Here is a 24,547-nt window from a genome sequence, read left to right on the forward strand (position 1 = left end):
CACATCTTGTAAAGTATTTGTTGGAATGTTGCTGTCGGTAAAAGTCACCGAAATGGAAACGCTGGGTCGAGGGGCATGACTGTTAGAAATTTCAGTAGCTGTTGTCCAGTTGCTCCTGAACGAGTCCACCAGTTTCCATTTCTACAATGTGTTGTTTGAGCTACAATGTGTAGCTCAGTCGGTTAAGTGTCTGCTCAGGTCATGATCTCAGGGTCGTGAGGTCAAGTTCCACATCAGGCTCTGCGTTAAGTGTGGAATCTGCTTAAGATTCTCTCTCCCTCTCCCTCTGCCCCTCTGGCTCATGCGCTCGCTCGCTCTCTCTCCCTCAAGTAAATAAATCTTAAAAAAATTTTAGAGGTAAGGCTTGTGACTTACAACAAATAACTTTAACTTAGAAGGATATAAAGGAAAAAGCACTTCTCATTGTTTCATCCTGTTTCCTGGAGTTAACCACATCAGCAGTTAGCTGTGTATCCTATCGTGGTTTTTTCTTTATGAAATTTATGTGCTTATCGTAGAATAAACTCATGTATAGATAGATAAGGTAAATTCATTTTTATGTGTGTGTGTGTGTGTGTGTGTATCTCTGTCTCTTCTGAGAGCTCATTTGTAGACTCTGCTCTACTGACCTATTTGTCTTTTCCTGTGCCAGTGCCCATCGATCTTAAGAATTACAGCTTTGAGTTGGTTTTGATATCTGGTGAGGCATATCCTCATCTCATTATTTTTTATTTAAAGAAATTTCTGGGCTCTTCTTGGGCATGAAGTCTTCAGAGTAACTTTGGATTTAACCATGGGTTTTGACAAGTCAGACTGGAGTTACAGAGAACTGACATATTTCCAATATTGAAACTTCTCACTTAGGAGCCTATTATGTGTCTTTATTTATTCAGTTCTCTTATGTCCGTTAGTAAAATTCTTGCCCATTTCCTCCTGTTTATTTTTAGATATTTTATAGATTTTGTTGCCACCATGAGTGGAATCCTTCCCCTTACATCTTCTCCTCGGTGTTGTTTGCATAGTTTTTAAGAAGCTGTTGATTTTACCTTCTTTTTTAAAAATTTAAATTCAATTAGCCAACATATACGACATCATTAGTCTCAGACGTAGAGTTGAGTAATTCATCAGTTGCTTTTAACACCGAGTGCTCATCACATCATGTGCCCTCCTTGATGCCTGTCAGTAACCCCATCCCTCCACTCCCCTCCCCTCCAGCAACCCTCAGTTTGTTTCCTGTAGTTAAGAGTCCCACATGGTTTGTCTCCCTCTCTGATTTCTTCCCATTTAGTTTTCCCACCCTTCCCCTATGTTCCCCTGCACTGTTTCTTATATTCTTCATATGAGTGAAACCGTGTGATAATTGTCTTTCTTTGACTGACTTATTTTGCTCAGCATAATACCTTCTAGGTCCATCCACGTCATTGCAAATGGCAAGGTTTCATTTTTTGATGGCTGCATAGTATTTTATTGTATAAATGTATCACATCTTCTTTATCCATTCCTCTGTTGATGGACATCTGAGCTCTTTCCACAGTTTGGCTATTGTGGACATTGCTGCTATAAAAATTGGGGTGCAGGTGCACCTTAAGATCATTATTTTTATATCTTTGGGGTACAATCGCTGGGTCATAGGGTAGCTCTGTTTTTAACCTCTTGAGGAGCCTGCAAGAACTTATGGATTTTTATGGGACACCTGGTTGGCTTAGCTGGAAGGGCATTTGACTCTTAATCTTGGGGTTGTGAGTTTGAGGCCCCTGTGGGGTGTAGATTACTTAAATAAATAAAACTTAAAAAAAAAAAAAAAGCTGGGGGGCGCCTGGGTGGCTCAGTGGGTTAAGCCGCTGCCTTCGGCTCAGGTCATGATCTCAGGGTCCTGGGATCGAGCCCCGCATCGGGCTCTCTGCTCAGCAGGGAGCCTGCTTCCTCCTCTCTCTCTGCCTGCCTCTCTGCCTGCTTGTGATCTCTCTCTGTCAAATAAATAAATAAAATCTTAAAAAAAAAAAAAAAAGCTGTTGATTTTTTGTAATTTAATCTTCTAATTACCTATGTATTAGTTCTAAAGTTTTTTTTCAGTTGTTTCTCTTCGCTTTTCTGGATGGACAGTTAAATCTGCAAATAATAACATTTTATCACTTCATGGTATTTATATGTAATTTCATGTGTTATTTCCTGGCTAAGCTATCTGAGTGAGGAGGGGGTGGGGGGCGTGGATGTTCCATTTCAGGTGAGCATCAGAGAACGTGACACCAGTGAAACAGTGGTGTGGCGGAGAATGTCCCAGCAGGCCTCAAGGGGAGAAACAACAGGGCTATGTTCAGGGAGTTGGAAGAAGAAAGGCACAGGACACAGACAAGGCTGGGAGGTGCAAGAGATGGTCTAAAGAGTAAAATAGGGGCACAGTCAGAAGCTGCTAGTCTCTAAGGAGCAATGACTTCATTTTAAAGGGATTGAGAATTTAGTGAAAGGTGTGTGAGGCAGAATGGCACCCCAAAGATGTCCACACCCGCATCCCTAGAATCCATAAATATGTCCCATCATGTGGCTGAAGGGGCTTTGCAGATGCAGTTAAGGCTACAGACCTGGGGCGCCTGGGTGGCTCAGTGGGTTAAAGCCTCTGCCTTTGGCTCAGGTCATGATCTCAGGGTCCTGGGATCGAGCCCCTCATCGGGCTCTCTGCTCATTGGGGAGCCTGCTTCTCCCCCTCTCTCTCTGCCTGCCTCTCTGCCTGCTTGTGATCTCTCATCTGTCAAATAAATAAATTAAAAAAAAAAAAAGACTACAGACCTTAAAATGGGGAGATTATCCTGGATTCTTCAAGTGGGCCCAACCTAAGCACAGGAGCCTGAGAAGCCAAGAGACGTTTCTCTGACTGGAGGCAGAAGAAAGGTGTGGTAGAAGGGCCATACGGAGAGATTCTGTGTGAGAGGGATCTAGCCCGCCGTGGCTGCAGGGGGCCACGTAGAGACCAGGAGACTGTGTGATCCGGAGCAGGGAGCTGGGGACCTTGGCCCTGCAGCTGCAGGGAATTGCCTTCAGCCAGCAGCTGGAAGGCAAATGAGCTTGGAGGCGGCTTCATCTTCAGAATCTGCGGAGCGGAGCCTGGCCCTATGGCCGGGTCTGTCTGGACCACCCCAGTTTATACCTGTAGTCCCAGTGTAACGATTAACCGTGCCCCATTTCCATCTCAAAAGTTGAAGAAGATGAAGAGCTCTACGGCCCCCCTCAGCTCTATGCTGCCCCCTTGGCTTTGGCTCTTGGGAGACCCCACGCAGAGAACCCTGCTGAGCCCCACCAGAGCTGGACTTCGGACCGCCAGAACCCTGAGCCTCCGAGTCTGTGGTTTCTCTGTTTCAGCCGCAGTGGAACACGAACACAGAGGGGTTCGAGCAGGAGAGCAATGTCCAATTTTGTGTTATTAACGGATCCATCCCACTTCTTTGTGGAAAGTGGATTTGGAAAGAGTACAGTGTGGAGGCAGGGAGCTTTCCTCTGGGACTGCAGTGGTGGCGCGGACCAGGGTAGTGATGGGGGGGCAGGGGCTGTGACTGGGGACTTACCTGGCGGGTTGGGATTGCCAGAATTTGGTCATTGATTGGATGCTGGGGATGAGGGAGAGGAGGGATGCAGGGATGATTGCTGATTTCTGCCTTGGGTGCTGAGTGACTGCTGAAGCTGTTTCTTGAGACCAGGACTAGCAGGTTGGAGGATGCCACGTGGGGAGCTCAATGGTAACTTTAGGTGGCTCTTCCTGTGGCCATTCTCCCATACGCACTTATTTTAAGGTAGAGTGTATCACCAAGGTGACTGCTTTATCCTTTAAGACCTAAATTGGTTTATTTTTTATTTTTTTTATTTTTTTATTTTTATTTTTTTATTTTTTAGGTCATGTAGGAAATCGTAAATCATGTGAAGATGGGACTCTTGGTATTTGTGCGCAATCTGCTGCTAGCCCTCTGCCTTTTTCTGGTACTGGGATTTTTGTATTATTCTGCGTGGAAGCTCCATTTACTCCAGTGGGAGGACTCCAGTAAGTATGGCCACTCCAGCCCATCCCCAGGAGAAGCCCAGCCCAGAGCGCTACCTGGGAGCCAAGGGGCTGGGGCTGCGGGGCTCACCTATTCTTCAGAGACAGGCAGTGAGAGGAAGCCACACCCTCCTGCTTGGTAGGGACTCAGACCTTGCCTGCCATTTCTGTTGCTGTAGGTTGATGTTTTTCAAAAAAACTGCATGCCATGGCGTATCCTTTTATGATCGCGGTAAAAACACGCTATTCTGCAATAAAACCCCAGACCCTACCAGTAAGTCTAGTTTTTTGAAGGCTGTTCTTTTTAATGACTGTGGTGTCTTGCCACGCCCATGTGTCTTCACTGCCTTCGGGGTGGGGATTGAAGTCGATTTTCTCCTGCCCTGAAAACAGTCACCTCTACCTCTTCCTTTGAATTTTCACTTTTCAATTTAATATTGTCTTTGCTTTATTGCCCCTGAAGAAATTTTGCTTACCTAATTATTTTGCCCTTCCTGGCCCTGAACTTGTACCTGAATGGAAAAACGGCTTTTCCTCCCACCTCCCCGTATCTCCTAATCCCTTTCTTTGGCTTGTACCTTCGGCCTCTGGGCTGCACAGTGTTTCCCACCTAGCCTTCTGCTTAACTCCGACTCGGTTTCGATTCACCCAGTGCGGCCCGTGGTGTGGTTTTAGGCTCGGGGTTGAAGGGCTCACTGTGGGCTGCATTGACCTTTGCATGTTCTCTTCTTGGAGGTAGCTTGAAGTGTCCCACAGTGGCCATAAGTAGTTTTCCTTTTGGTTCTTTTGTCTGTTGTCTGTCTGAGCCTGGATCTTGATTCCTAGTGAATGTGATTTCTCTAAGATCATTTTGTTTTTACAAACGTCAACTGGATACCAGTATAGAATTCACTCAAGAGTAGAGCCGGTCTCGGGGTGCCTGGGTGGCTCAGTGGGTTAAGCCTCTGCCTTCGGCTCAGGTCATGATCTCGGGGTCCTGGAATCAAGCCCCACATCAGGCTCTCTGCTCAGCGGGGAGCCTGCTTCCCCCTCCCCTCTGCCTGCCTCTCTGCCTACTAGTGATCTCTGTCAAATAAATAAATAAAATCTTAAAAAAAAAAAAAAAAGAGTAGAGTCAGTCTCTAGGTGTGAGGTTAAAATCTGTTAGAATGAATTAGAAGAGGCCGCTGGCAACTGGCCTGCTAGTGTATTGAGACCTTAGTATGGGAACCATTCCAATGAAGTAGTTCACTTATTTCTTACCTGGCCCAAACTTCTGAAGCAGTTTCAAGCCAATTTTTTAAAATGTAGTGTTTATCTTTAATTTCTTGATTTATATTAGATGTTTAAGTGGTTCTTACATGCATAGCTTATAATTTTAAATAATTATTTTGGGTTTCCAAAGTTTATTTAAATTTCTCTCGTCCAACTTATTTTTAAAATCAAGGAGACTACCCAGAATAAAGTGTTTGTGTCAGGGCCATACAAAATTCTGTGGTGAAAGGCACTGTGTATATCCATAATGGATGGATTCAGCTGTATCTGTAAAATAGATGGGAACAGATTCAAGGAATGGAGGTCTCCTTTTTTCTTGAGAACTACTGACCTGTAGACAACATACCCAAGAATTAGATAATATTTTCCCAGAGAAGTTGAGAAGGACATTAACTTTATGGAAAGACTATTATATATCAGGTTTTAGGCTAGACAACTTAGAAATCTAAGTTAATTTACTTCTTGGGGCTCAGTCGGTTAAGCATCTGCCTTCCACTAGGGTCATGATCTCTAGGTCCTGGGATCGAGTCCCACATCAGGCTCCCTACTCAGCTGGGAGCCTGTCTGTTCCTCTCCCTTTCTCTCTGCTTTCCCCCCATACTCTGCTCTCCCTCCCCTCTCAAATAACTAACTAAACTTTAAGAAAATTTGCTTCTCACTCTAAACATGTGGAGATGCTGTTATCCCTGTTTTCCAGCTGAGTAAACAGAAGTATTTAATTGATTTACCTAAGTTGTACACCTAATTAGTAGAGCTGGGATTGAATCCTGATTTATCTTTATGAAAAAAAAATTTTTTTTAAAGATTATTTATGTATTTGAGAGAGAAAGAGAGAGAGCATGCATGCACAAGCAGGGAGCAGAGGCAGAGGGAGAGGGAGAAGCAGGCCTCCTGCTGAGCAGGGAGCCAGGACATGGGGCTGGATCCCAGAGCTCTGGGATCATGACCTGAGCCGAAGGCGGGCTCTTAACTGACTGAGTCCTCCAGCTGCCCCCAGTTTTAAAAAAATTTTTTAAGGGATTTTATTTATTTATTTTAGAGAGAGATGTGGGTATAGGAGCAAGTGGGGAGAGACAGAAGGAGAGGGAAACAGAATCTTGAGCAGAGCTCCAGATCAGGGCACAGAACAACCTTGAGATTATGACCTGAGCCAGATCAAGAGTCTGTCAAGAGTTGGACGCTTAACTGAGTGAGCCACCCAGGCATCCCCTGATTTGTCTTTAAAAAAACTATGTCCATTATGTTATTAAAAAGTACAGTAAGTACGAAGACTAAGGGTAGGACTGAATTCTGTATTCTGATTGGTAAGAAGAGAGGAGTGGGATTCTGAAGAAAGGGTAGAGAGCATCAGGAGGGTGGTGGAAAAAGAAAAAGGAGGGAGTAAGGGGAAGGGAAAGAAAGAAAGTGCCTCAGAAGACAGGGGTGTACGAGGCAGGAGATGACGTGGTGCTGTCACGAGTGAGTGCTGTAGGCTTGCTCTATTAGTTTAAGAATTATCTTTCCTGTGAGTGAATTTCCTGTGAGTGAATTATCAGCTGACTAACCACTGTTTGCATCTTTTTGTTATTCCGACTTCCACGCCTTTCAGATACTTGGCTTTGAATAGGTTGTTTTAGACGGACTTACTGGAACATTGTTTTCTGTGCTGTCACATCGGAGAGCAGGAGAGCAGGGTACTACGACTAACTGTGATGGCTAACCAAGGCCCAGAAGGGGCAAAGTCCGCTGGAGGGAGCTCCTGAAGGCAGGGAGATGACAGTGGAGGAGGGAGAGTTAGGCTGTGGTTGATACCTGTGCTGCGGCTAATAATGAGAGCAGTGGCTTAGTGATGAGAGTCTCAGGTCTGTGTCCATCCTGTCATGAGAACGTCACATTCCCAGTTCCATTCGATCCTCCTAGTGTAGATGGATCATTGCTCTCCTGTCTTACAGACATAGATGCTCAGGCTTCAGAGAGGCTTAGTGAGAGTCTGTGTGTCTTCCATGTGTGGGCATTTACAAGTTTTGAAATATAAATGTCTTTAGCATTATGTTTCCTGCATTTTTATACTTTTTGTGACTTACCAAGATGATGTATTGGAATTCCTTCATAGTGTGGTGGTAGAGAGGGGTCTAGAGATTTCTATTATTAAATTACTAACTTAATAAGTAGTATATTCCTATTATGGGCCATATGCTGCTCTGTGTAAACCGGATGTAAATTGCATAGGCCTTTATGCTCATGGCCTGTAACACGAGAAAGAACTCAAACAGCTCTCACATGTTGCATTCTGAAAGAGACGTCTGTATGAAATGCCCTTTTGGAGCATAGAATCCTTTCCAGATGGAAAATATCATGATTTCATTAATCCCAAGACATACTGTGGCAGGATGCAGACTGCTTTGTTTTGAGCTGCTTAGAGCTGTGCGTGGTCAAGTCTTGGTCAGATCGCTAGGACTTGGGTCAGATGCTTAACCTGAAAGACTTTAAGTATAAGATTGGTCTAGTTACCAACTTGTTTTTAAATCTATTTTTTTATTAAATTTTATTTTATTTATGGAGCCCAGTGTGGGGCCTGATTTAAAGACCCTGGGATGGAGACCAGAGCCAAGATCGGGGTTGAATACTCAACTGACTGAGCCACCCAGGCACCCCTCAACTATTTTTCAAAAGTTCTGTAGCTTGGGGTGCTTGGGTGGTTCAGTTGGTAGAGAGCATGTGACTCTTCATCTCAGGGTCATGAGTTCAAGCCCAGTGTCGGGCATGGAGCCTACTTCAGACAAATAGACAAAACAACAATGCTGAGATACCACCACATATCTATGAGAATGGTTGAAATCTAGAACACTGATAACACCAAATGCTGGTGAGGATGTGGAGCAGCGGGGCTCTCATTCATTGCTGATGGGAGTGCAAAATGGTACAGTGATTTTGGAAAACAGTTTGGCAGTTTCTTATAATACTAAAGATGTCTAACTCTGTGATCTGGTCACATTCTGTGGTATTTACCCAAAGGAGTTGAAAGCTTATGTTCACACAAAAACCCTGCCTACAGATGTTTATAGCAGCTTTATTCATAATTGCCAAAACTTGGAAGCAACCAAGATGTCCTTCAGTAGTTGAATGAACTGTGGTAGATCCAGACAGTGGAGTATTATCAAGCACTAAAAAGAAATAAACTATCAAGTTATGAAAAGACACACAAGAGCCTTAAATGCATGTTTCTTTCTTTTTAAATATTTTATTTATTTATTTGAGAGAGCAAGACAGAGATAGAGACCAAGAGCACAAGTGGGGAGGAGAAGGAGAAGCAGGCTCTGCACTGAGCAGAGAGCCCGATGCAGGCAGGGCTCAATCCCAGGACCCTGGGACCATGACCTGAGCCAAGGCAAATGTTCAACCAACTGAGCCACCCTCGCGCCCCCTGAAATGCATATTTCTAAGTGAAAGAAGCCAATCTGAAGATGCTGTATACTGCATGATTCCAGCTTTATGACATTTCTGGAAAAGGCAAAACTAGGGAGACGATAAAAGGATTAGTGGTTGCCAAGGTTGGAAGTGAGGGAAGTGACATACACACAGGGCGTAGAGAATTTTTAGGGTGGCACATCTTTATGATATCATAATATGAATATGTTTTTGTACTTTTGTCCAAACACAGAGACTATGTAACACGAAGCATAAATCCTTACATCAGCTGTGGACTTTCAGTGTAGTGGACTTTTGAGTGTATACCACTCTAATGAGGGATATTGATGATGGGGGAGGATATTCATGTATGGGGTCCGCAGATACACGGGACATCTCTGTACTTGCCCCTCAGTTTGCTGTGAACCTAGTTCTGCTCTAAAAATGAGAAAAAGAAGTACTGTAGAATTATCATACGTATGTGTGTGCATGTATACACACACACATATATAGTATGATAGAAATATATATGTACATGTTATTTAACTTAATGGACAAATCGACACAGTCTTGGGAGGAGTGGGTGTACTTCGGTTTCATCATCTCCAAAATGGAGACAAAATACTGACATTTCTCTTGGCTCTGATGCTTTATTCAGGTCAGGCCTTGGAGAGTTGTATCAGTAGACCTGATACTTAACGGTCTGTTTCATGGACACTTTGCATACTTTATTATTTTTATCTATTCATATTTCATAAATTAAAGTGGATATTTTATAGGAGTAGGATTAATTTCTTATGAGACCTTTAAAAATTCATACTACCACGTTTATCAATATAGCAGCTCCCTCTGTGTTCTTACCCATATTTACAAAAAGATCATAACTGAGAGATTATAAAATATGCATTATTGATCTTATTACTGTGGAGAATACCATCTGGCGCGTAAGTTGGAGTTCGGATCTGATATTGGGAGAAGAGTAGATTAAGTTTAGCTTATAGACATAGGAAATTATATTAACTCTCAGTTTTCCATCTTAAAAATGAAAGGGAGGCTGGCATTTTTAGCCTGTAGCTTAGGGTGGCCCTGTGCTGCTTGTAATAATGGCAACTGGTATTAGGCCAGCCCTCTCTCCGTAGTTGTCACACAGGACAGAATAAATGAAGCAACTCTTGTCAAGCAGTAGGCAGTAGAAAATTTCAGTCTCTAAGAAAAGGAAGACTCGTGAGGTGAGCTCCACAGTTCTCTTGGGGGCAGGGAGGAGGCAGTTTCCCAGCCCTGTTCAGAGAGCTGGGATCAAAACAGACTGCACTGCTCAGAGCATAAGGCAGCTAAAGTGGTTAGAGTCCATGACATGGGTTGTCACTGAACAGGGTCAGGGTCCTGAAAGTCTGGGGTCGAGGGCAGTTCCCATGAGTCTGTAGCTGAGGACTGGGCTGTATGTGAACAGGGCAAAACCGCTGAAATTAACCACATCCTCAGGATGGGTAGTGGGTAGGTCAAGTAGAGGTCAACACGTGGGTAGCCGAAGCATCAGGGACTTTGAAGTGCCAGCCTGGCCAGGGCGGAGAAGGCTCATGACCGTTTTACTGCCCCTGGCACTGAGATGCCAGCAAGTCCAGGCTGTAAGAATAAAGATCCTGCTCTAGAGTAAGATCTTCTCAAGACTCACCCTAACAAGACGAAAACCAAGCCCTACCAGTGCAGATTTTGAAGGTTGGGTCCCACCACGTTAGAGAAGTCGAAAATGCCCTGGATTTCCTCAGATCCACACTAAACATTGCATAGAATCATGCCTACACAGATTCAAGGTCAGGCAGTATACACATCGATGCTCTTCAGTATTTGTATGTTTCCGCATGCCCATCCCCACTCTTCAGTGTTCAGTAAAAAGTTACTAGACAAACAGACACCGAGGAAATTGTGATCCATATTCAAGAGAAAAAAAAAAGGTCAGTAGATGAGATAGCTCAAATATTGGACTTAGGAAAGTAGCTATTACAAATAATTTAAAGAATTACAGAAAAAGACAGTGAATAGTAAGTAGTCCCAGCAGAGAAATCAAAACTATTAAAAAAAAAAATTGTAGTACTGAAAAGTATTGGAAGAGAAAATGAAGTTTTCACTTAACCGTAGTTGGAATATAACAGAGGTCAGCACACTTGAAAAGAGTGCAATAGAAATGATCCAGTCTGAAACACAGAAAGAAAAAACTATGGAAGAAAAATGAACAGCCTCAGGGACCTATGGCACAATATAAAATTGTCTAGTATGTGTGAGTATGGGACAGAAAAAAATTTGAAGACATAATGGCTGAAAACTTCCTAAGTGTGGTGAAAAACACTGACTGGATTATAGATCTAAGAATGTCAGCAAACTTTAAGGATAAATATTGGGAAAATCTAGGTGTATCATAGTCAAACATCTGAAATCTAAAGTGAATATCTTGAAAATGGAGAAAAAGAAACATTCCAATGGGGGTAAGAAATCCCACTTGACCCATCACCGTAAACAGTGGAGTTCACACAATGAGGGATCTTTAAAGTGCTGGGAAAAACAAAAACAAAACAAAATAAAAAAACCAATTGTCTCAGAATTCTTTATCGGTTAAAAATATCTTTCAAAATGTGGATGAGGGGCGCCTGGGTGGCTCAGCTGGTTGGCTCAGGTCATGATCCCAGGGTCCTGGAATGGAGCCCCACATCCCTTGCTCGCTGTGTCTCTCTGTCAAATAGATAGATAGAATCTTTTTCTTTTCTTTTCTTTTTTTTTAAAGATTTTATTTATTTACATATTTGACAGAGAGAGAGAGATATCACAAGTAGGCAGAGAGGCAGGCAGAGAGAGAGGGGAAAGCAGGCTCCCTGCTGAGCAGAGAGCATGATGCAGGGCTCCATCCAAGGACCCTGAGACCATGGCCTGAGCCGAAGGCAGAGGCTTTAACCCACTGAGCCACCCAGGCGCCCCTATAGGTAGAATCTTTAAAAAAAAAAAAAAAAAACGAAGATGAAATGAAGACCTTTTTTCAAACAAAGAAAAGTTAAGAGAATTTGCTGCTAGCAGAATGGCATTACAAAAAAAAAAAGAAAGAAAAGAAAAAGCAATACTAACAGATATCCTTTGGGACACCAGGACCTGAGACCAGGTGGAAACTTGAATCTATAGGAAAAAATGAAGATCACGGAAAATGGTAAAAATAATGGGTAATATAAAAGACTCTTTTTCATTTTTTCTTTTATAATTTGCTTAAAAGACAATTGCTTAAAGCAAAAGTAATAGCCAGATGGAATGAGATTTAGAGTATGTGTAGAAGTAAGATGTGATAAAACTTACCCAAAGAATGGGCAGAGGGGAGCTAACAACTACGGGGAAAAAACAACAGGAACAACCCCTGTCCCCCGCCAAATATATATCTGCGAAGCCAAAGAAGAAATAAAAAGCACTAGAAAAATATCCAGTTAACCCCAAAGAAAGTGAGAAAACAGCAATAGAAAGAGCCCAAAACAGAAGAGCGAAATGGAAGACAAATGGTAAGATAGCTGACTTGTTCCTGACTATATCGGCGATTGCGTTTACACATGAATGGATTAAAGCTCCCGCTAGAGGCAGATGTGGTCAGAGTAGTTAACAAAGCATGATGTATGTCCCGACAGGAGAGACCTAGATTTTAAATTTAAAAACGGGTTCAAAGTCGGGGCCCCTGGCTGGCCCAGTTGGCTGAGCATCCGACTCTTGGTTTCAGCTCGGGTTGTGATCTTGGGGTCGTGGGAATGGACCTGGCATCGCTGGGTGCCGAGTGGGCTTGGGTTTTCCTTTCCCTTTCCTCTGCCACTCTGACCCCATGCGCATAAATAAATAAATCTTAAAAAAAATAAAACAGGTTCAGATTTAAAGGATGGAAAATATATAAACAGTAAGCATAAGAAAGCTGGCCTAGCTATATTAATTTCAGCACGTACCTTAAGAAAGAACATTGTAAGAGATTGTAGAGGGTCATTACATAATGATAAAAGGAGCAATTTACTAGGAAGACTTACATAAAAATGGATGTACCTAATCAGAGAGCATCAAACTTCATTAAGCAAAAACTGTTAAGACTAAAAGGGAGAAAGGAACAGATCCACCATCATGTTCAAATATATTAATATCCTTCTCTCAGTAATTAATAAAATGAGTCAAAAATCTGTAAGGATATAGAAGATCTAAGCAACTCAATGAACTACCTTTACCTAATTGACATTTATAGAACACTTTACCCGGTAATGGCAGAGTACATGTTCATTCCGTGTGTGCACAGAATGCTCATTGAGATTTTTGTGCCTTTGAGGACATTGTAGGCGAAGTTAATGTGCAGATAATATGTTGGGAGAAGACAATTCCAATGTTTGTTAACTATACTGGAATTAAAAAAAAAAACTTGCTAGGGTTTATATTTAGAATACACAAGGAATTCCTGCAAATCAAGAAGGACAAGGCAGCATTCCCGGTAGAAAATGGGCAAAGAGGGATTCCTGAGTGGCTCAGTTGGTTAAGTCACCAACTCTTGATTTTAGTTCGGGTTGTGATTTGGGGCTGTGAGGTTGAGCTCCCCGGCCAGCTCCGTGCTTAGCGTGGAGTCTTGTCCCTTTCCCTCTGCTCCTCCCCCTGCTCTCTCTCTTATATATAATCTTTAAAAAAAGGAAAATGGGCAAAGAATTAGAACAAAGAATTTACAGAATAAAAAGCCCCTAGGCTAAGCGTAGGAATAGATATTCAAACTCTGGGCTATAACAAATATTAAAATTAAAAGAAGATACTACTTTATACTTCTTAGACTGACAAAAGAATGCTGGATAATGGCCAGTGTTGGCAGGAATGTTAGAATATAGTAACCAGTGGGGCACCTGCTTGGCTCAGTCTTTGAGTGGCTGCCTTCGGCTCAGGTAGTGATCCCAGGGTCCTGAGATTGAGCCCTGCGTTGGGTTCCCTACTTGGCAGGAAGCCTGCTTCTCCCTCTCCCACTCCACCTGCTCATGTTCTCTCTCTTGCTGTCTCTCTCTCTGCCCCCCCCCCAAAAAAATTAAAAATTAAAAAAAAAAATCTTAAAAAAAAATAGAATATAATAACCAGTATTCTTTGCTGGAGGGAAAGTAGAGTAGCAAAGCCATTCTGGAACATGGTCTTGTAATAACTAATCAATTGAAGTATACACACATCTTTTAGCTGGTAAGTCTGCTCCTTTATATATATATATTCCATGGCACTTATCAGATACTTGTGTTGTCTGTGTACCCAGGAAGCCCAGTGTGCTTCCATTCTAGGGGTAGGGGTAAAATAGGCAAAAAGTAGGGTATTTATATCCTATGTTTATATCATGAATCCATGTTTATATCATGAAACAATGTGCCACTGTTAGAAGTAACAGATCATACATACTTGAAACAGCATGGATGGAACTTTAAAAACATAGTTTAAGTCAAAAATGAAACAATAACAATGCCACTTTTTATAAATTAAGAAAGCATAGAGAGATTTCTTAGGATACAAAAAACATGAGCCATAAAATTAAAATTTGATTAATTAAACTTCAAAATTAAAAATGTTTGCCTAAAATGTTTTGCCACCACTAAGAAAATGAAAAGGCAAGCCACAGAATGGAAAGGAACATTTAATACTTGTACATATAATATTCAGTTTTAACATATTCAGTACATGATATGTTTATACCTAAAATATATAAAACGTTCTTACAAGTTAATAAGGTGAACAGCTTAATCAAAATGGGTAAAAGATTTGAAGAGACACTACACAAAAGAAGATGAAAGAATGGCCAATAAACACATGAAGACATTCCCAAATTGTTACTCAGCATAGAAATACAAATTAAAACCACAGTGAGATAACATTAGATACCAATTAGAATGACTCAAATTTTAAAAAACGATGGCAAAGTGTTAGCGAGATTATGAAGTACAGTGGGACTTTCGTACTGCTGTTGTGAATGTGAAATGGTGCCACCACTTCAGAAACCAGTTTGGCGGTCTCCTTTTTTTTTTTTTTTAAAGATTTTATTTAGTTATTTGACAGACAGATCACAAGTAGGCAGAGAGGCAGGCAGGAAGAGAGAGGAGGAAGCAGGCTCTCTGCGGAGCAGAGAGCCCGATGCGGGGCTCGATCCTAGGACCCTGGGATCATGACCCGAGCTGAAGGCAGAGGCTTTAACTCACTGAGCCACCCAGGCGCCCCAGTTTGGCAGTTTCTTAAAAAGTTACCCATACACCTGCCAAAAGGACAGTCATTGCATTCTTCAGTATTTACCTAAGAAAATTAAAAGGATGTGAGCACATAAAGACCTGTACAAGAATGCTCAAAGCAGGTTTATTCCCAGGAGCTCCAAAATGGAAACCAACTTAAATGTCTCTCAAGTGGTGAATGGATAAACAAAATGTGCTATATTCACACAGTGAAGTACAATTTAGCAATGAAAAGGAAAAAAACTTGATCCACGCAACATCATGGATGAATGTCAGACTCATTACTCTGAGCAGAAGAAATCAGAGAAGAATACATGTTATATGGTTCCCTTTATATAAAATACAAAGTAGGGGCGCCTGGGTGGCTCAGTGGGTTAAAGCCTCTGCCTTCAGCTCAGGTCATGATCCCAGGGTCCTGGGAACGAGCCCTTCATCGGGCTCTCTGCTCAGCGGGGAGCCTGCTTCCTCCTCTCTCTCTGCCTGCTTGTGATCTCTGTCTGTCAAGTAAATGAATAAAATCTTTAAAAAAAATCTATGTAAAATACAGGGTAATTATTAGTAATTAAAAGCTGATTGTTGGTTACCTTGGGTGAAATGTGAAGGGGAGGGGTGGGTTGCAGAAGGGTATGGGAATTTTTTGAGATTGATGGAAATGTTCTGTGTCTTGATTTATGGCAGTGGTTTTGTGAGTGTATACAGTTGTCAGTACTCTTCACAATTGTATACGTTCAGTTGAAACAGTTTATATAAATTATTCCTGTTGATAAGAGTTGTAAGTTGATAGGAAAAAGTAAATGCTTATTAAACATACACATAGTAAACGAACATAAGCAAATATATGTATTAAACAATAGAATAGTTGCCTCTCTAGGAGGAAGGAAATAGGAAAAAAAGGGAAATAAAATTTGACTTGATTTATATTATTTTCCAATTCCTTGCAATTCCCTCAGTGTGGCTGGATAATTGTTTCTGTATGCCTATATATTCCGTGACAGTTAGGAGGACAGGCTATCTGAGTGAGGGAAAGAAGACCCTCTAGGGAGCAGAACAGCCAGTATATACACTAAAACCCACAAACATTGCTGTGTGAGAAATGAAAGAATACTGAAATAAAGACCCCTTGTTCATGGCGCAGAAGGCACGATGCTAAGATCCTGAACCTCCCCAGTTTGTTTTAAGCTTCAACACATTTCCAATAAAAATTCCAGAAGAGTTGGTGGGCTATTTTTAAATTTATTTTTTGGTAGAAATTGCTAGCTCACTGTAAAGTTTATATGGAAACACAGAATTTAAAATAGTCAAAACAGTTTTTAAAAAATAGCAGGGATGCCCGGCTGGCTCAGTCAGTGGACCATGTGACTCTTGATCTCAGGGCTGTGAGTTGAAGCCCCACGGTGGGTGTAAAGTTTACTTAAAAGCAAATATTAGAAAAAAGTAACTAAGTTGGAAGATTTATATACTAACTGCTTTCAAAACTTATATAAAGCTACATGATCAAGATAGAGTGGTACTGGAATTACAGTGGACATAGAGATCAATGGAACAGAAAACAGTCCAGTAAGAGACCCACACATATATGGCCAATGGAATTTTTTTTTTTTTTTAAGATTTTATTTATTTGTTTGACAGAGAGCACAAGCAGGGGGAGCTGCAGGCAGAGGGAGAGGGAGAGGCAGGCTACCCGCTGAGCAGGAGCTCAATGTAGGGCTTGATCTTGGGACCTCAGGATCATGACTTGAGCTGAAGGCAGACATTTAACCAACTGATAACGCCCAGGAGCCCCTGGAATTTTTTTTTTTAATTAAAAAAATATTTTTAGGGGTGCCTGGGTGGCTCAGTGGGTGAAAGCCTCTGCCTTCAGCTCGGGTCATGATCCCAGGGTCCTCTGCTCAGCAGGGAGCCTGCTTCCCTTCCTCTCTCTCTGCCTGCTGCTCTGCCTACTTGTGATCTCTATCTGTCAAATAAATAAATAAAAAATCTTAAAAAATATTTTTAATTTGGGCATAGTTGACACACAATGTTACATTAGTTTCAGGTGTACAGCTTAGTGATTTGACAAGTTTATACCTTATGCTGTGTTCACCACATTTGTCCTGCTACGTTGCTATAACAGAGTCATTTACTATATTCCTTATGCCGTACCTCTTATTTCTGTGACTTATTCATTCAGCAGGCAGTTGATTTTTGATAAAGGTGCCAAGGCAGTTCAGTAGAAAAAATACAATCTTTTCAATAAATGGTAGCAAACAAACAAACCTTGACTCATGTTTCTCATCACATACAAGATTAACTTGAAATGTATTATATATCTAAATGGAAGTGCTAAAACTATAAAACTCATAGAACAAAATATAGGGGAGAATCTTAGTAACCTTGAGTTTGCTAAAGATTTTTTTTAAGGGTTGATTGATTTGAAAGAGAGAGAGAGAGAGAGAGAGCATGAGCAGGGGGAGGGGCAGAGGAAGAGGATATCCAAGCAGACTCCCACTGAGCACGGAGCCTCACACAGGACCGGATACGGTGACCCTGAGACCATGACCTGAGCTGAAATGAAGAGTTGGACGCTCACCCAGTGGAGCCACCCAGATGCTTCGGATTTGCTAATGATTTCTTAAGGAGGGTAAAGAAAGCATGAAAAAAAAAATCAATTAGATTTCATCAAAGGTAAAAAATTTTGCTTTTCAAAAGACATTTTTATAAGATTTTTAAAAAGATTTTATTTATTTGAGAGAGAGGAAGAGATCAGGAAGGGGCAGAGGGAGAAGGACAGAAGAATCTCCAGCAGACTCCCTACTGAGCACAGAACCCAAGCTGGGGCTCGATCCCAGGATCCTGTAGTCATGACATGGGCTGAAATCAAGAGTTGCTCGCTTAACCAGCACTTAACCAGAGCCACCCAGGCACTCCGCAAATGGGATTTTTAAAAATACGGTATAATGAATATGAAAACATTGGAGGTTCTGTATAACTCCATGAATTAATTTAGTGTCAAAAGCCCACAGTTGGAATGTTCACAAATCACGCATGGCAAAAAGTTTTGTTCTAAGTGTGAGATAGACCAGTGGATGTTTTGTTTGTTTTAAATTTTTTTTTTAAGATTTTATTTATTCGTTTGAGAGAGGGACAGAGAGAGCACAAGCGGGGGAAAAGCAGGAGAGGGAGAAGCAGACTTCCCACTGAGCTGGGAACCCGACATGGGGCTCAGTCCTAGGACCTGGAGATCATGGCCTGAGCGGAAGGCAGACACTTAACCTTCTGAGCCACCCAGGCGCCCCAGACCCATGTATGTTAATGTAATAAAGTATGAAAATGTTTCCTGATAGGGTTTCAGATTCCATATTTCCAGTAACCTTTAAGAAACGACTACTTTTTGATTGGAATATCCATAACCATCTGAAATACCTCTCCCTCTTTTTTTTTTTTATTTTTTAACTTCTCCCTCTTCCAACTGTATTATCTGTGAGATAATAACCTGTGAGAGGCCAAAATTTTTTTCATATATTTAAAGCAATGTCTCACAACAGACCGAATGTGGAAACTGAGGAGAATCCACACTTCTTTTATCAAGTTGTAAATTAAAGACGTTTGCGCACATGTAAAACAGTGCCAACTTCTACTAATTTGTTTTTGGAGAAGTTTTTTTTTTCCCTCATAAAATTGTATTGTTTATGGTAATATTTAATGGTCTTAGTATAAGTAATTTTAATTAAACATTTCTTATTTTTAATTTCTAACATAGTAAATATTAACTGTTAGCCCACATATATAAACCCTTTTTGGAGTTCTCAGTAAGTTTTGAGGATGTAAAACGGTCCCGATACCAGAAGCTTAAGAACCACTGCTTATTCTCGAGTGTTCCAGAGAGTGGAGTTCAGGCCTTGGTAGACGTTCGGAATTAAGAGTGTTTAGGGATTGGCTGACCTTTTGCCGTGGACACGCAGTTGTTCGAGGAGGATTGTTGCTGAATGGGGTGGCTTCCAGAAGCCTGGTCATTGAAGTGAAGCTGTTGTTGATTGTCTGGCTTTTCAAAAGCCTGCACAGCGGTGCGAAGCTATCATTGATCTGGGGGAGTTTGAAACCAGTTCTGGTGGTCACTTCTGGCTGTAGAGAAAGAACAATCAATACTCTCTTAAGTGGTTGGGAACCTTTTATTCTCAGTGGAAAAGATGGGGAAAAAAGCAGAATGTTCAACTCTTACAACTCAATAAGAAGATGACAAGCCACTTCTAATGGGCAAGGAATCTGAATGGCCCTGCTGCCCAAGAAGATGCCGGCCTCTCCTGCCTTTCAGAAGTTCGGGTTAGCCCCCTTGCTTTTACTTGACACCTGCACGGCTCGTACCTGTTTTTGTGCAGAGAACCCTGAAGAGGATTTTTGCCTTCATGGAAAAAAGGTGGAAAGAGAAAATAGCACTCAATGTTCCATTTGCCAGCAGCCGGGACAGCGGCAGCACACACTCTGAGTGGCAGGAGTGGCGCCCCTAAGCTCCTTCAGCGGGAACTACACTCACTGTGGCTGCATCGCGCCGCTTGGAGCTTTGAACGGGCCAGTGAGCATCTCTGCTTGAGTTCGATCTGTTTTGAGCCTCCTTTAGCTAGGTGTGCCCTAAGGTATCAGAGAGGCCTAAAAGAGTTATTTTTGGGGGTCTAGCAGTGCACATTTTCCCATATAAATGAGGGGTGTCGAATGTTTATAGCAGCAGCAATGTCCACAATAGCCAAACTATGGAAAGAACCTAGATGTCCATCAACAGATGAATGGATAAAGAAGATGTGGTGTGTGTGTGTGTACACACACACACACACACACACACACAGTGGAATACTATGCAGCCATCAAAAATGAAATCTTCCCATTTGCAACGATGTGGATGGAACTAGAGGGTATTATGCTGAGCGAAATAAGTCAATCGGAGAAAGACAACTATCATATGATCTCCCTGATATGAGGAAGTCGAGAAGCAACATGGAGGGTTTGCGGGGTAGGAAAAGAATAAATGAAACAAGATGGGATCAGTAGGGAGACAAACCGTAAGAGACTCTTAATCTCACAAAACTGAGGGTTGCTGGGGGTAAGGGGATAGGGAGAGGGTGGTTGGGTTATGGACATTGGGGAGGGTATGTGCTATGGTGAGTGCTGTGAAGTGTGTAAACCTGGCGATTCACAGACCTGTACCCCTGGGGCTAATAATACATTATATGTTAATAAAAAAAATAAAAAATAAAAGAAATAAATGAGGGGTGTTTCTTCACTGTATGCCATTTTGGCTTATAAAAGTTTTCATGGGAGCGCTCCACTTTTGGAAAGCAGGGGAGGGGGAACCTGGCTACATGGTCAGTATCAATCACACTGAGACACCACTTACCACCTGCTAGCATGGCTGTAATGAAGAGGACAGAGAGTAACAAATGTCGGTGATGATGCGGAGAAGTGAGAGTCCTCGTGCGCTGCGTGTCCGAACGTGAAACGGTGCAGCGGCTTTGGAGAGCAGGCCGGCAGTTCCTCGAAAAGTTAGACATCAAGTTGCCATTTGACCCAGAGTCCACGCCTGGGACCTCAAGAGAAATGAAAGCATATGTCCAAACTAAAACTTGTACACAAGTGTTCATAGCAGTATTATTCCTAACAGCCAAAAAGTGCAAACAACCCAGACACCAGTCAGCTGATGAATGGGTACACGGAATGTGGGATGTCCATACAGTGGAAGGTTAAGAAAGGAACAAGGTGCTAATATATCCTGTTACATGAATGAACAATGAAAACACGCAAACCTGTCATAAAGGACCACATATTGTAGGAGATGTCCAAATATGGCAAATCTGTAGAGGCAGAAAATAGATTGTTTGCTTAGGACTTGGGGGGCCAGTGGGAGTATTATAGCAAAAGGGTACAGGGTGGTTCTTCCTTAACCCGTGGATGCCAAGGCCACATCGGCATGGGCACTGGGAGGGATGGCCCTCCTGGGAGCTTTAGCAGTTCATTTCCTGTTGGTCAGGGTTTGGGAACCTGGAAAATCTTTTCAGATTTAATAGTTACGGGCTGTTGCAGATGGGGCTTGGGATTTCTTTGCCTGTACACTTCCCTTGAAACCTGAGGCAAGCTGTAGAAAGATTTCCTTGAGATAATTGTGGAGGTTTGAATATGGACTGAGCATTTGATGATATCAAGAAGTTATTAACTTTGTTAGATGTGATAATGATGTTGTGGTCATATAAGGAAATGCCTTTGTGTTTTATTTTTATGTCCAGATAAAGTATTTAGGGATGAAACAGTGTGATGTCAGAGACTTATTTCAAAATTATAAGGCCCAAACAGAGAGAAGGGGAATGAAGGAGGAGCAGGGGAGGGGAGGGAAGAAAGAAAGAATGAAGAAAGGAGTGAAGCCGGGAAGCCAGTAGCTGAAGGTTTTAATTGTTGAATCTGTAGGATGGGGTTCATTACACTCTTCTTTCTACTTTTATGTAGTTAGAGAACTTTCATTATAAAAATAAAAGATCTTTCAGCGGTAGATAACCATAGATGTCAAAGATCTGTATAGACTCTGATCTTTGATTTATTGATCTCTGTGCCCTATTCTTCCCTTGAATTAATTTGTGGCTACTTTGTGAAACTTTTTTTTTTTTTTAATTTTTATTTATTTGACAGAGAGCGAGAGAGCACAAGCAGGGGGAGCAATAGAGGGAGAGGGAGAAGCTGGCTCCCCGCCCAGCAGAGAGCTGGACCCCAGGACCCTGGGATCATGACCCAAGCTGAAGGCAGATGCTTAATGGACTGAACAACCCAGGCACCCCTATTTTGTGAAACCTTTTCAAACAGGAGGCTGGGGTGGGGAGCAGCACTTAAATCTCATCTTTCCCCTGTGGGTACACTCCAGTTGGCTGCCACATAACTGTGGCTTGAAAAATGTTTGGGGCCACAGTTTTATCTCTCGTGAAAGTTGATGCTTGGCAGTATCCCCTTACAACTCCTTTAGTTTGCGACGTGAGCTCTAACATTTGCATTGAAGGGGAGAGGGAAAGTCTTGTGCAGGTACATTCATATATATATACACACATTTTTATAGTACATATGGATTTGCATGCATGTGCATAGAATTACTCCGGAAGCATAAAACCCCGAAAACTGATAGCTGGGAAAGGATACAGGATGAAAGAGGACCAAGGACCAAGTCCTGTGGGAATTTATAACTAAGGGTTGGTCACCCCAAATAAAGCTGGTTTGTAAACTTTAAGAAAGCACAAGAAGAAGCCTGAGAAGGAGCAGCCAGAGAGCTAGGAGGGGGAAGTCAGAGAAAGAAGAGAGTTTTAGAAAGTAATACAAAGGCATGCAGGTGCCCTTTGACCCCACATTTGCACTCCTGGGAATTCTTCTGCAGGTAATCTTGCAAAATGGTCTGTGTACAAGACGATACAAGACGATCCACTGTGGCGGATTTTCTTTGTTTGCTTGTTTGGCATCATTGTTTTTAATAGCAAAAGCTGGGAAGGCCATCAAGTGTTCACCTTTGGGGCCAAGTTCTCCCATTCAGGGGGGTGCCCTGCCCCTGAAGGATGAGGAGGCTGTGTATTTGCTGCTATGAGATTTCTAAAATATACTGTTAAAAAGTGTGGAAAGCAAAGGCCGGGAGTTTTGTTTGGGGCTTAGAAGGTTTTAAACTTCTGTCCCTGTTCGAGTGGATGTAGCTGTTGTCCCGTTCCTTACTCTCATTACATTACAAAATACTGATTTGTTTTTGTCTGTTCTCCAGTACTGTTGTTCTTCTTATGATCTTATTGCAAGCAGTGGTTGTCACGGAAGAGTGGCAAGGTCAGATTTTTGAGTTACTGAATCTGCTTCATTTAGAGCCCATCCCAGCTGCCTCCTGCTGTTTCTTGTGACTGCCAGTTGCCTTTATATGGTATGTTAGCTTTTTAATGGGGCTTCAAGATGTAGTAGTGTCCTTGAGCCACAAGAGGGCAGAAGAACCTTTGGAATCGCCAGAGGACAGTTCCGTGCTGGGTCTCTTTCTGGCAAAATCGTGCTGGGAAGAGTTGTTTAACTCATTCCCGGGAGCCTGCCGACCGACCGAGATGGCAGTGCCTGTGCCTGTCGTGGAGAGGTGGGTGAGAGGAGAGGACAGGTTTTGGAATCACAAATACTTGCCTTTTGCTCTCCCTTTGACCTTGCAAATTACTTAGTGGCTAACTCCTTATATAGTAGCTTGAATATGCAGGGCATACTACAGAGTTGAGGTTTTGGAGTAATCCAGACCTGACTTTGAGTCCTAACTTCTGGGACTTTAGGTAACGTATTTACTCTCTGTGAGCCTGAATTTTACCTCCTGCGGAACGTATAAAGAGTTTAATGAGATAATGTATGTGAATAAAGGTCTTAGCTCAAAAAGTAGCCACTCTAAGTGTAAAAATACCAGATACCTGCATGGATGAATAATAGAGCCTCAATAATTTTTGTTACATACCTCTTTGTTATGTACTTAATAATTTCTTTATTTGACCACAAGCCAGGTGGTAATGTTTTCTTGAGGACAGTTTCAAAGCTCCTTTTCTCAAAGTGTTCATGGTTTCTCTTGTTTCCTTGAGAAGAGTCTGTCCTTTAATAGTCTAATCCATTCTGAATTTTTGTAGAGAGTCTCCGTTTTATTTTTCTGAAGTTTTCATTTCAATGCCAGCTAGTTCACCGACAGTGTAATAGCAGTTTGATTATTTCAGGGGTACGGTAGAGCGATTCCACACTTCTGTACAGTCCCGGCTGCTCATCACAGCAAGTGTCTTCAGTCCCCTTCACCTGTTTCATCCATGCTGGAGAGTCTCAGTTTTAGAGCTTCTGTCCCATTGTGACTTTGTGTATTTTCATTGTTGATCAGAAAACCTGGTATTCGAGCCACCTGCCGAGGCCAGGGGAGGACAGCCTGCTGTTGTGTCAGGAATACAGCGCCTATCTCGGGTTCAGGTCATGGGGAAGTGACTCTGAGGTACATGTCAGAGTCTGGAAAGCTTACTGGGGTATTTGAGGTCAACACCCATGATGGGAAAAAAAAGAAAGGGAGGAAAAGGAAGCAGGATTGTGCAGAGGGAGAATGTGGGCTGTGCTTCGGTCCCAAGAAGGGCCTCAGCCAACTTGGGGCGGGAGAGGGGGGATGGCCCTCCTGCGTTGGGGTGAGGGGGCTGTGCCTTTATCGTTTCTCCTTGATGGTCACAGACTGCCACTAGTTATTGGAAGGCCACCCCGGAAGGGCGTGACGCTGGGCAAGCAGCTCTGTTCAACTAAGCCATTTCCCGAAGACGCCTGACAGCTGGGGGCTTTCTGCTCACAGAGATGCCGACAGATGGGGACTAGTCCTTCATTCCTTCCACGGGGGAGGGGGGAATCTGAGGGGCATTCTACAGCTCCCACCAGTGCCCAAGTCATCTGAAAGGGAGAACAGTAACAAAAGAGCTTTAGACAGAGTTGTTTGTAAGTAATACTCAGGAATGATTATTCTTTTTAACTTTAAGAATTCAGGATAAGGGGCGCCTGGGTGGCTCAGTGGTTAAAGCCTCTGCCTTCGGCTCAGGTCATGATCTCAGGGTCCTGGGATCGAGTCCCGCATCCGGCTCTCTGCTCAGCAGGGAGCCTGCCTCCTCCTCCTGTCTCTCTCTGCCTGCCTCTC

At 42.5% G+C, this 24,547-nt stretch overlaps 1 protein-coding gene across 5 annotated transcripts in view; it reads left to right on the forward strand.

Annotated features, from left to right (window-relative positions):
- Positions 1-24,547, forward strand: part of ST3GAL3 (ST3 beta-galactoside alpha-2,3-sialyltransferase 3) — a 188,120-nt gene that overhangs the window by 20,780 nt on the left and 142,793 nt on the right. For all 5 annotated transcript variants that reach the window (XM_032877539.1, XM_032877542.1, XM_032877541.1 and 2 more), the window contains exon 2: positions 3,883-4,027. In XM_032877539.1, the coding sequence (XP_032733430.1) occupies positions 3,913-4,027 (115 nt within the window). In that variant the 5' untranslated portion in view covers positions 3,883-3,912. The remainder of the gene's footprint in view (positions 1-3,882; positions 4,028-24,547) is intronic.

This window comes from Lontra canadensis, unplaced genomic scaffold, assembly GCF_010015895.1.
Source record: "Lontra canadensis isolate GAN:19392208 unplaced genomic scaffold, GSC_riverotter_1.0 scaffold60, whole genome shotgun sequence".
In the NCBI taxonomy this organism is placed as follows: domain Eukaryota; kingdom Metazoa; phylum Chordata; class Mammalia; order Carnivora; family Mustelidae; genus Lontra; species Lontra canadensis.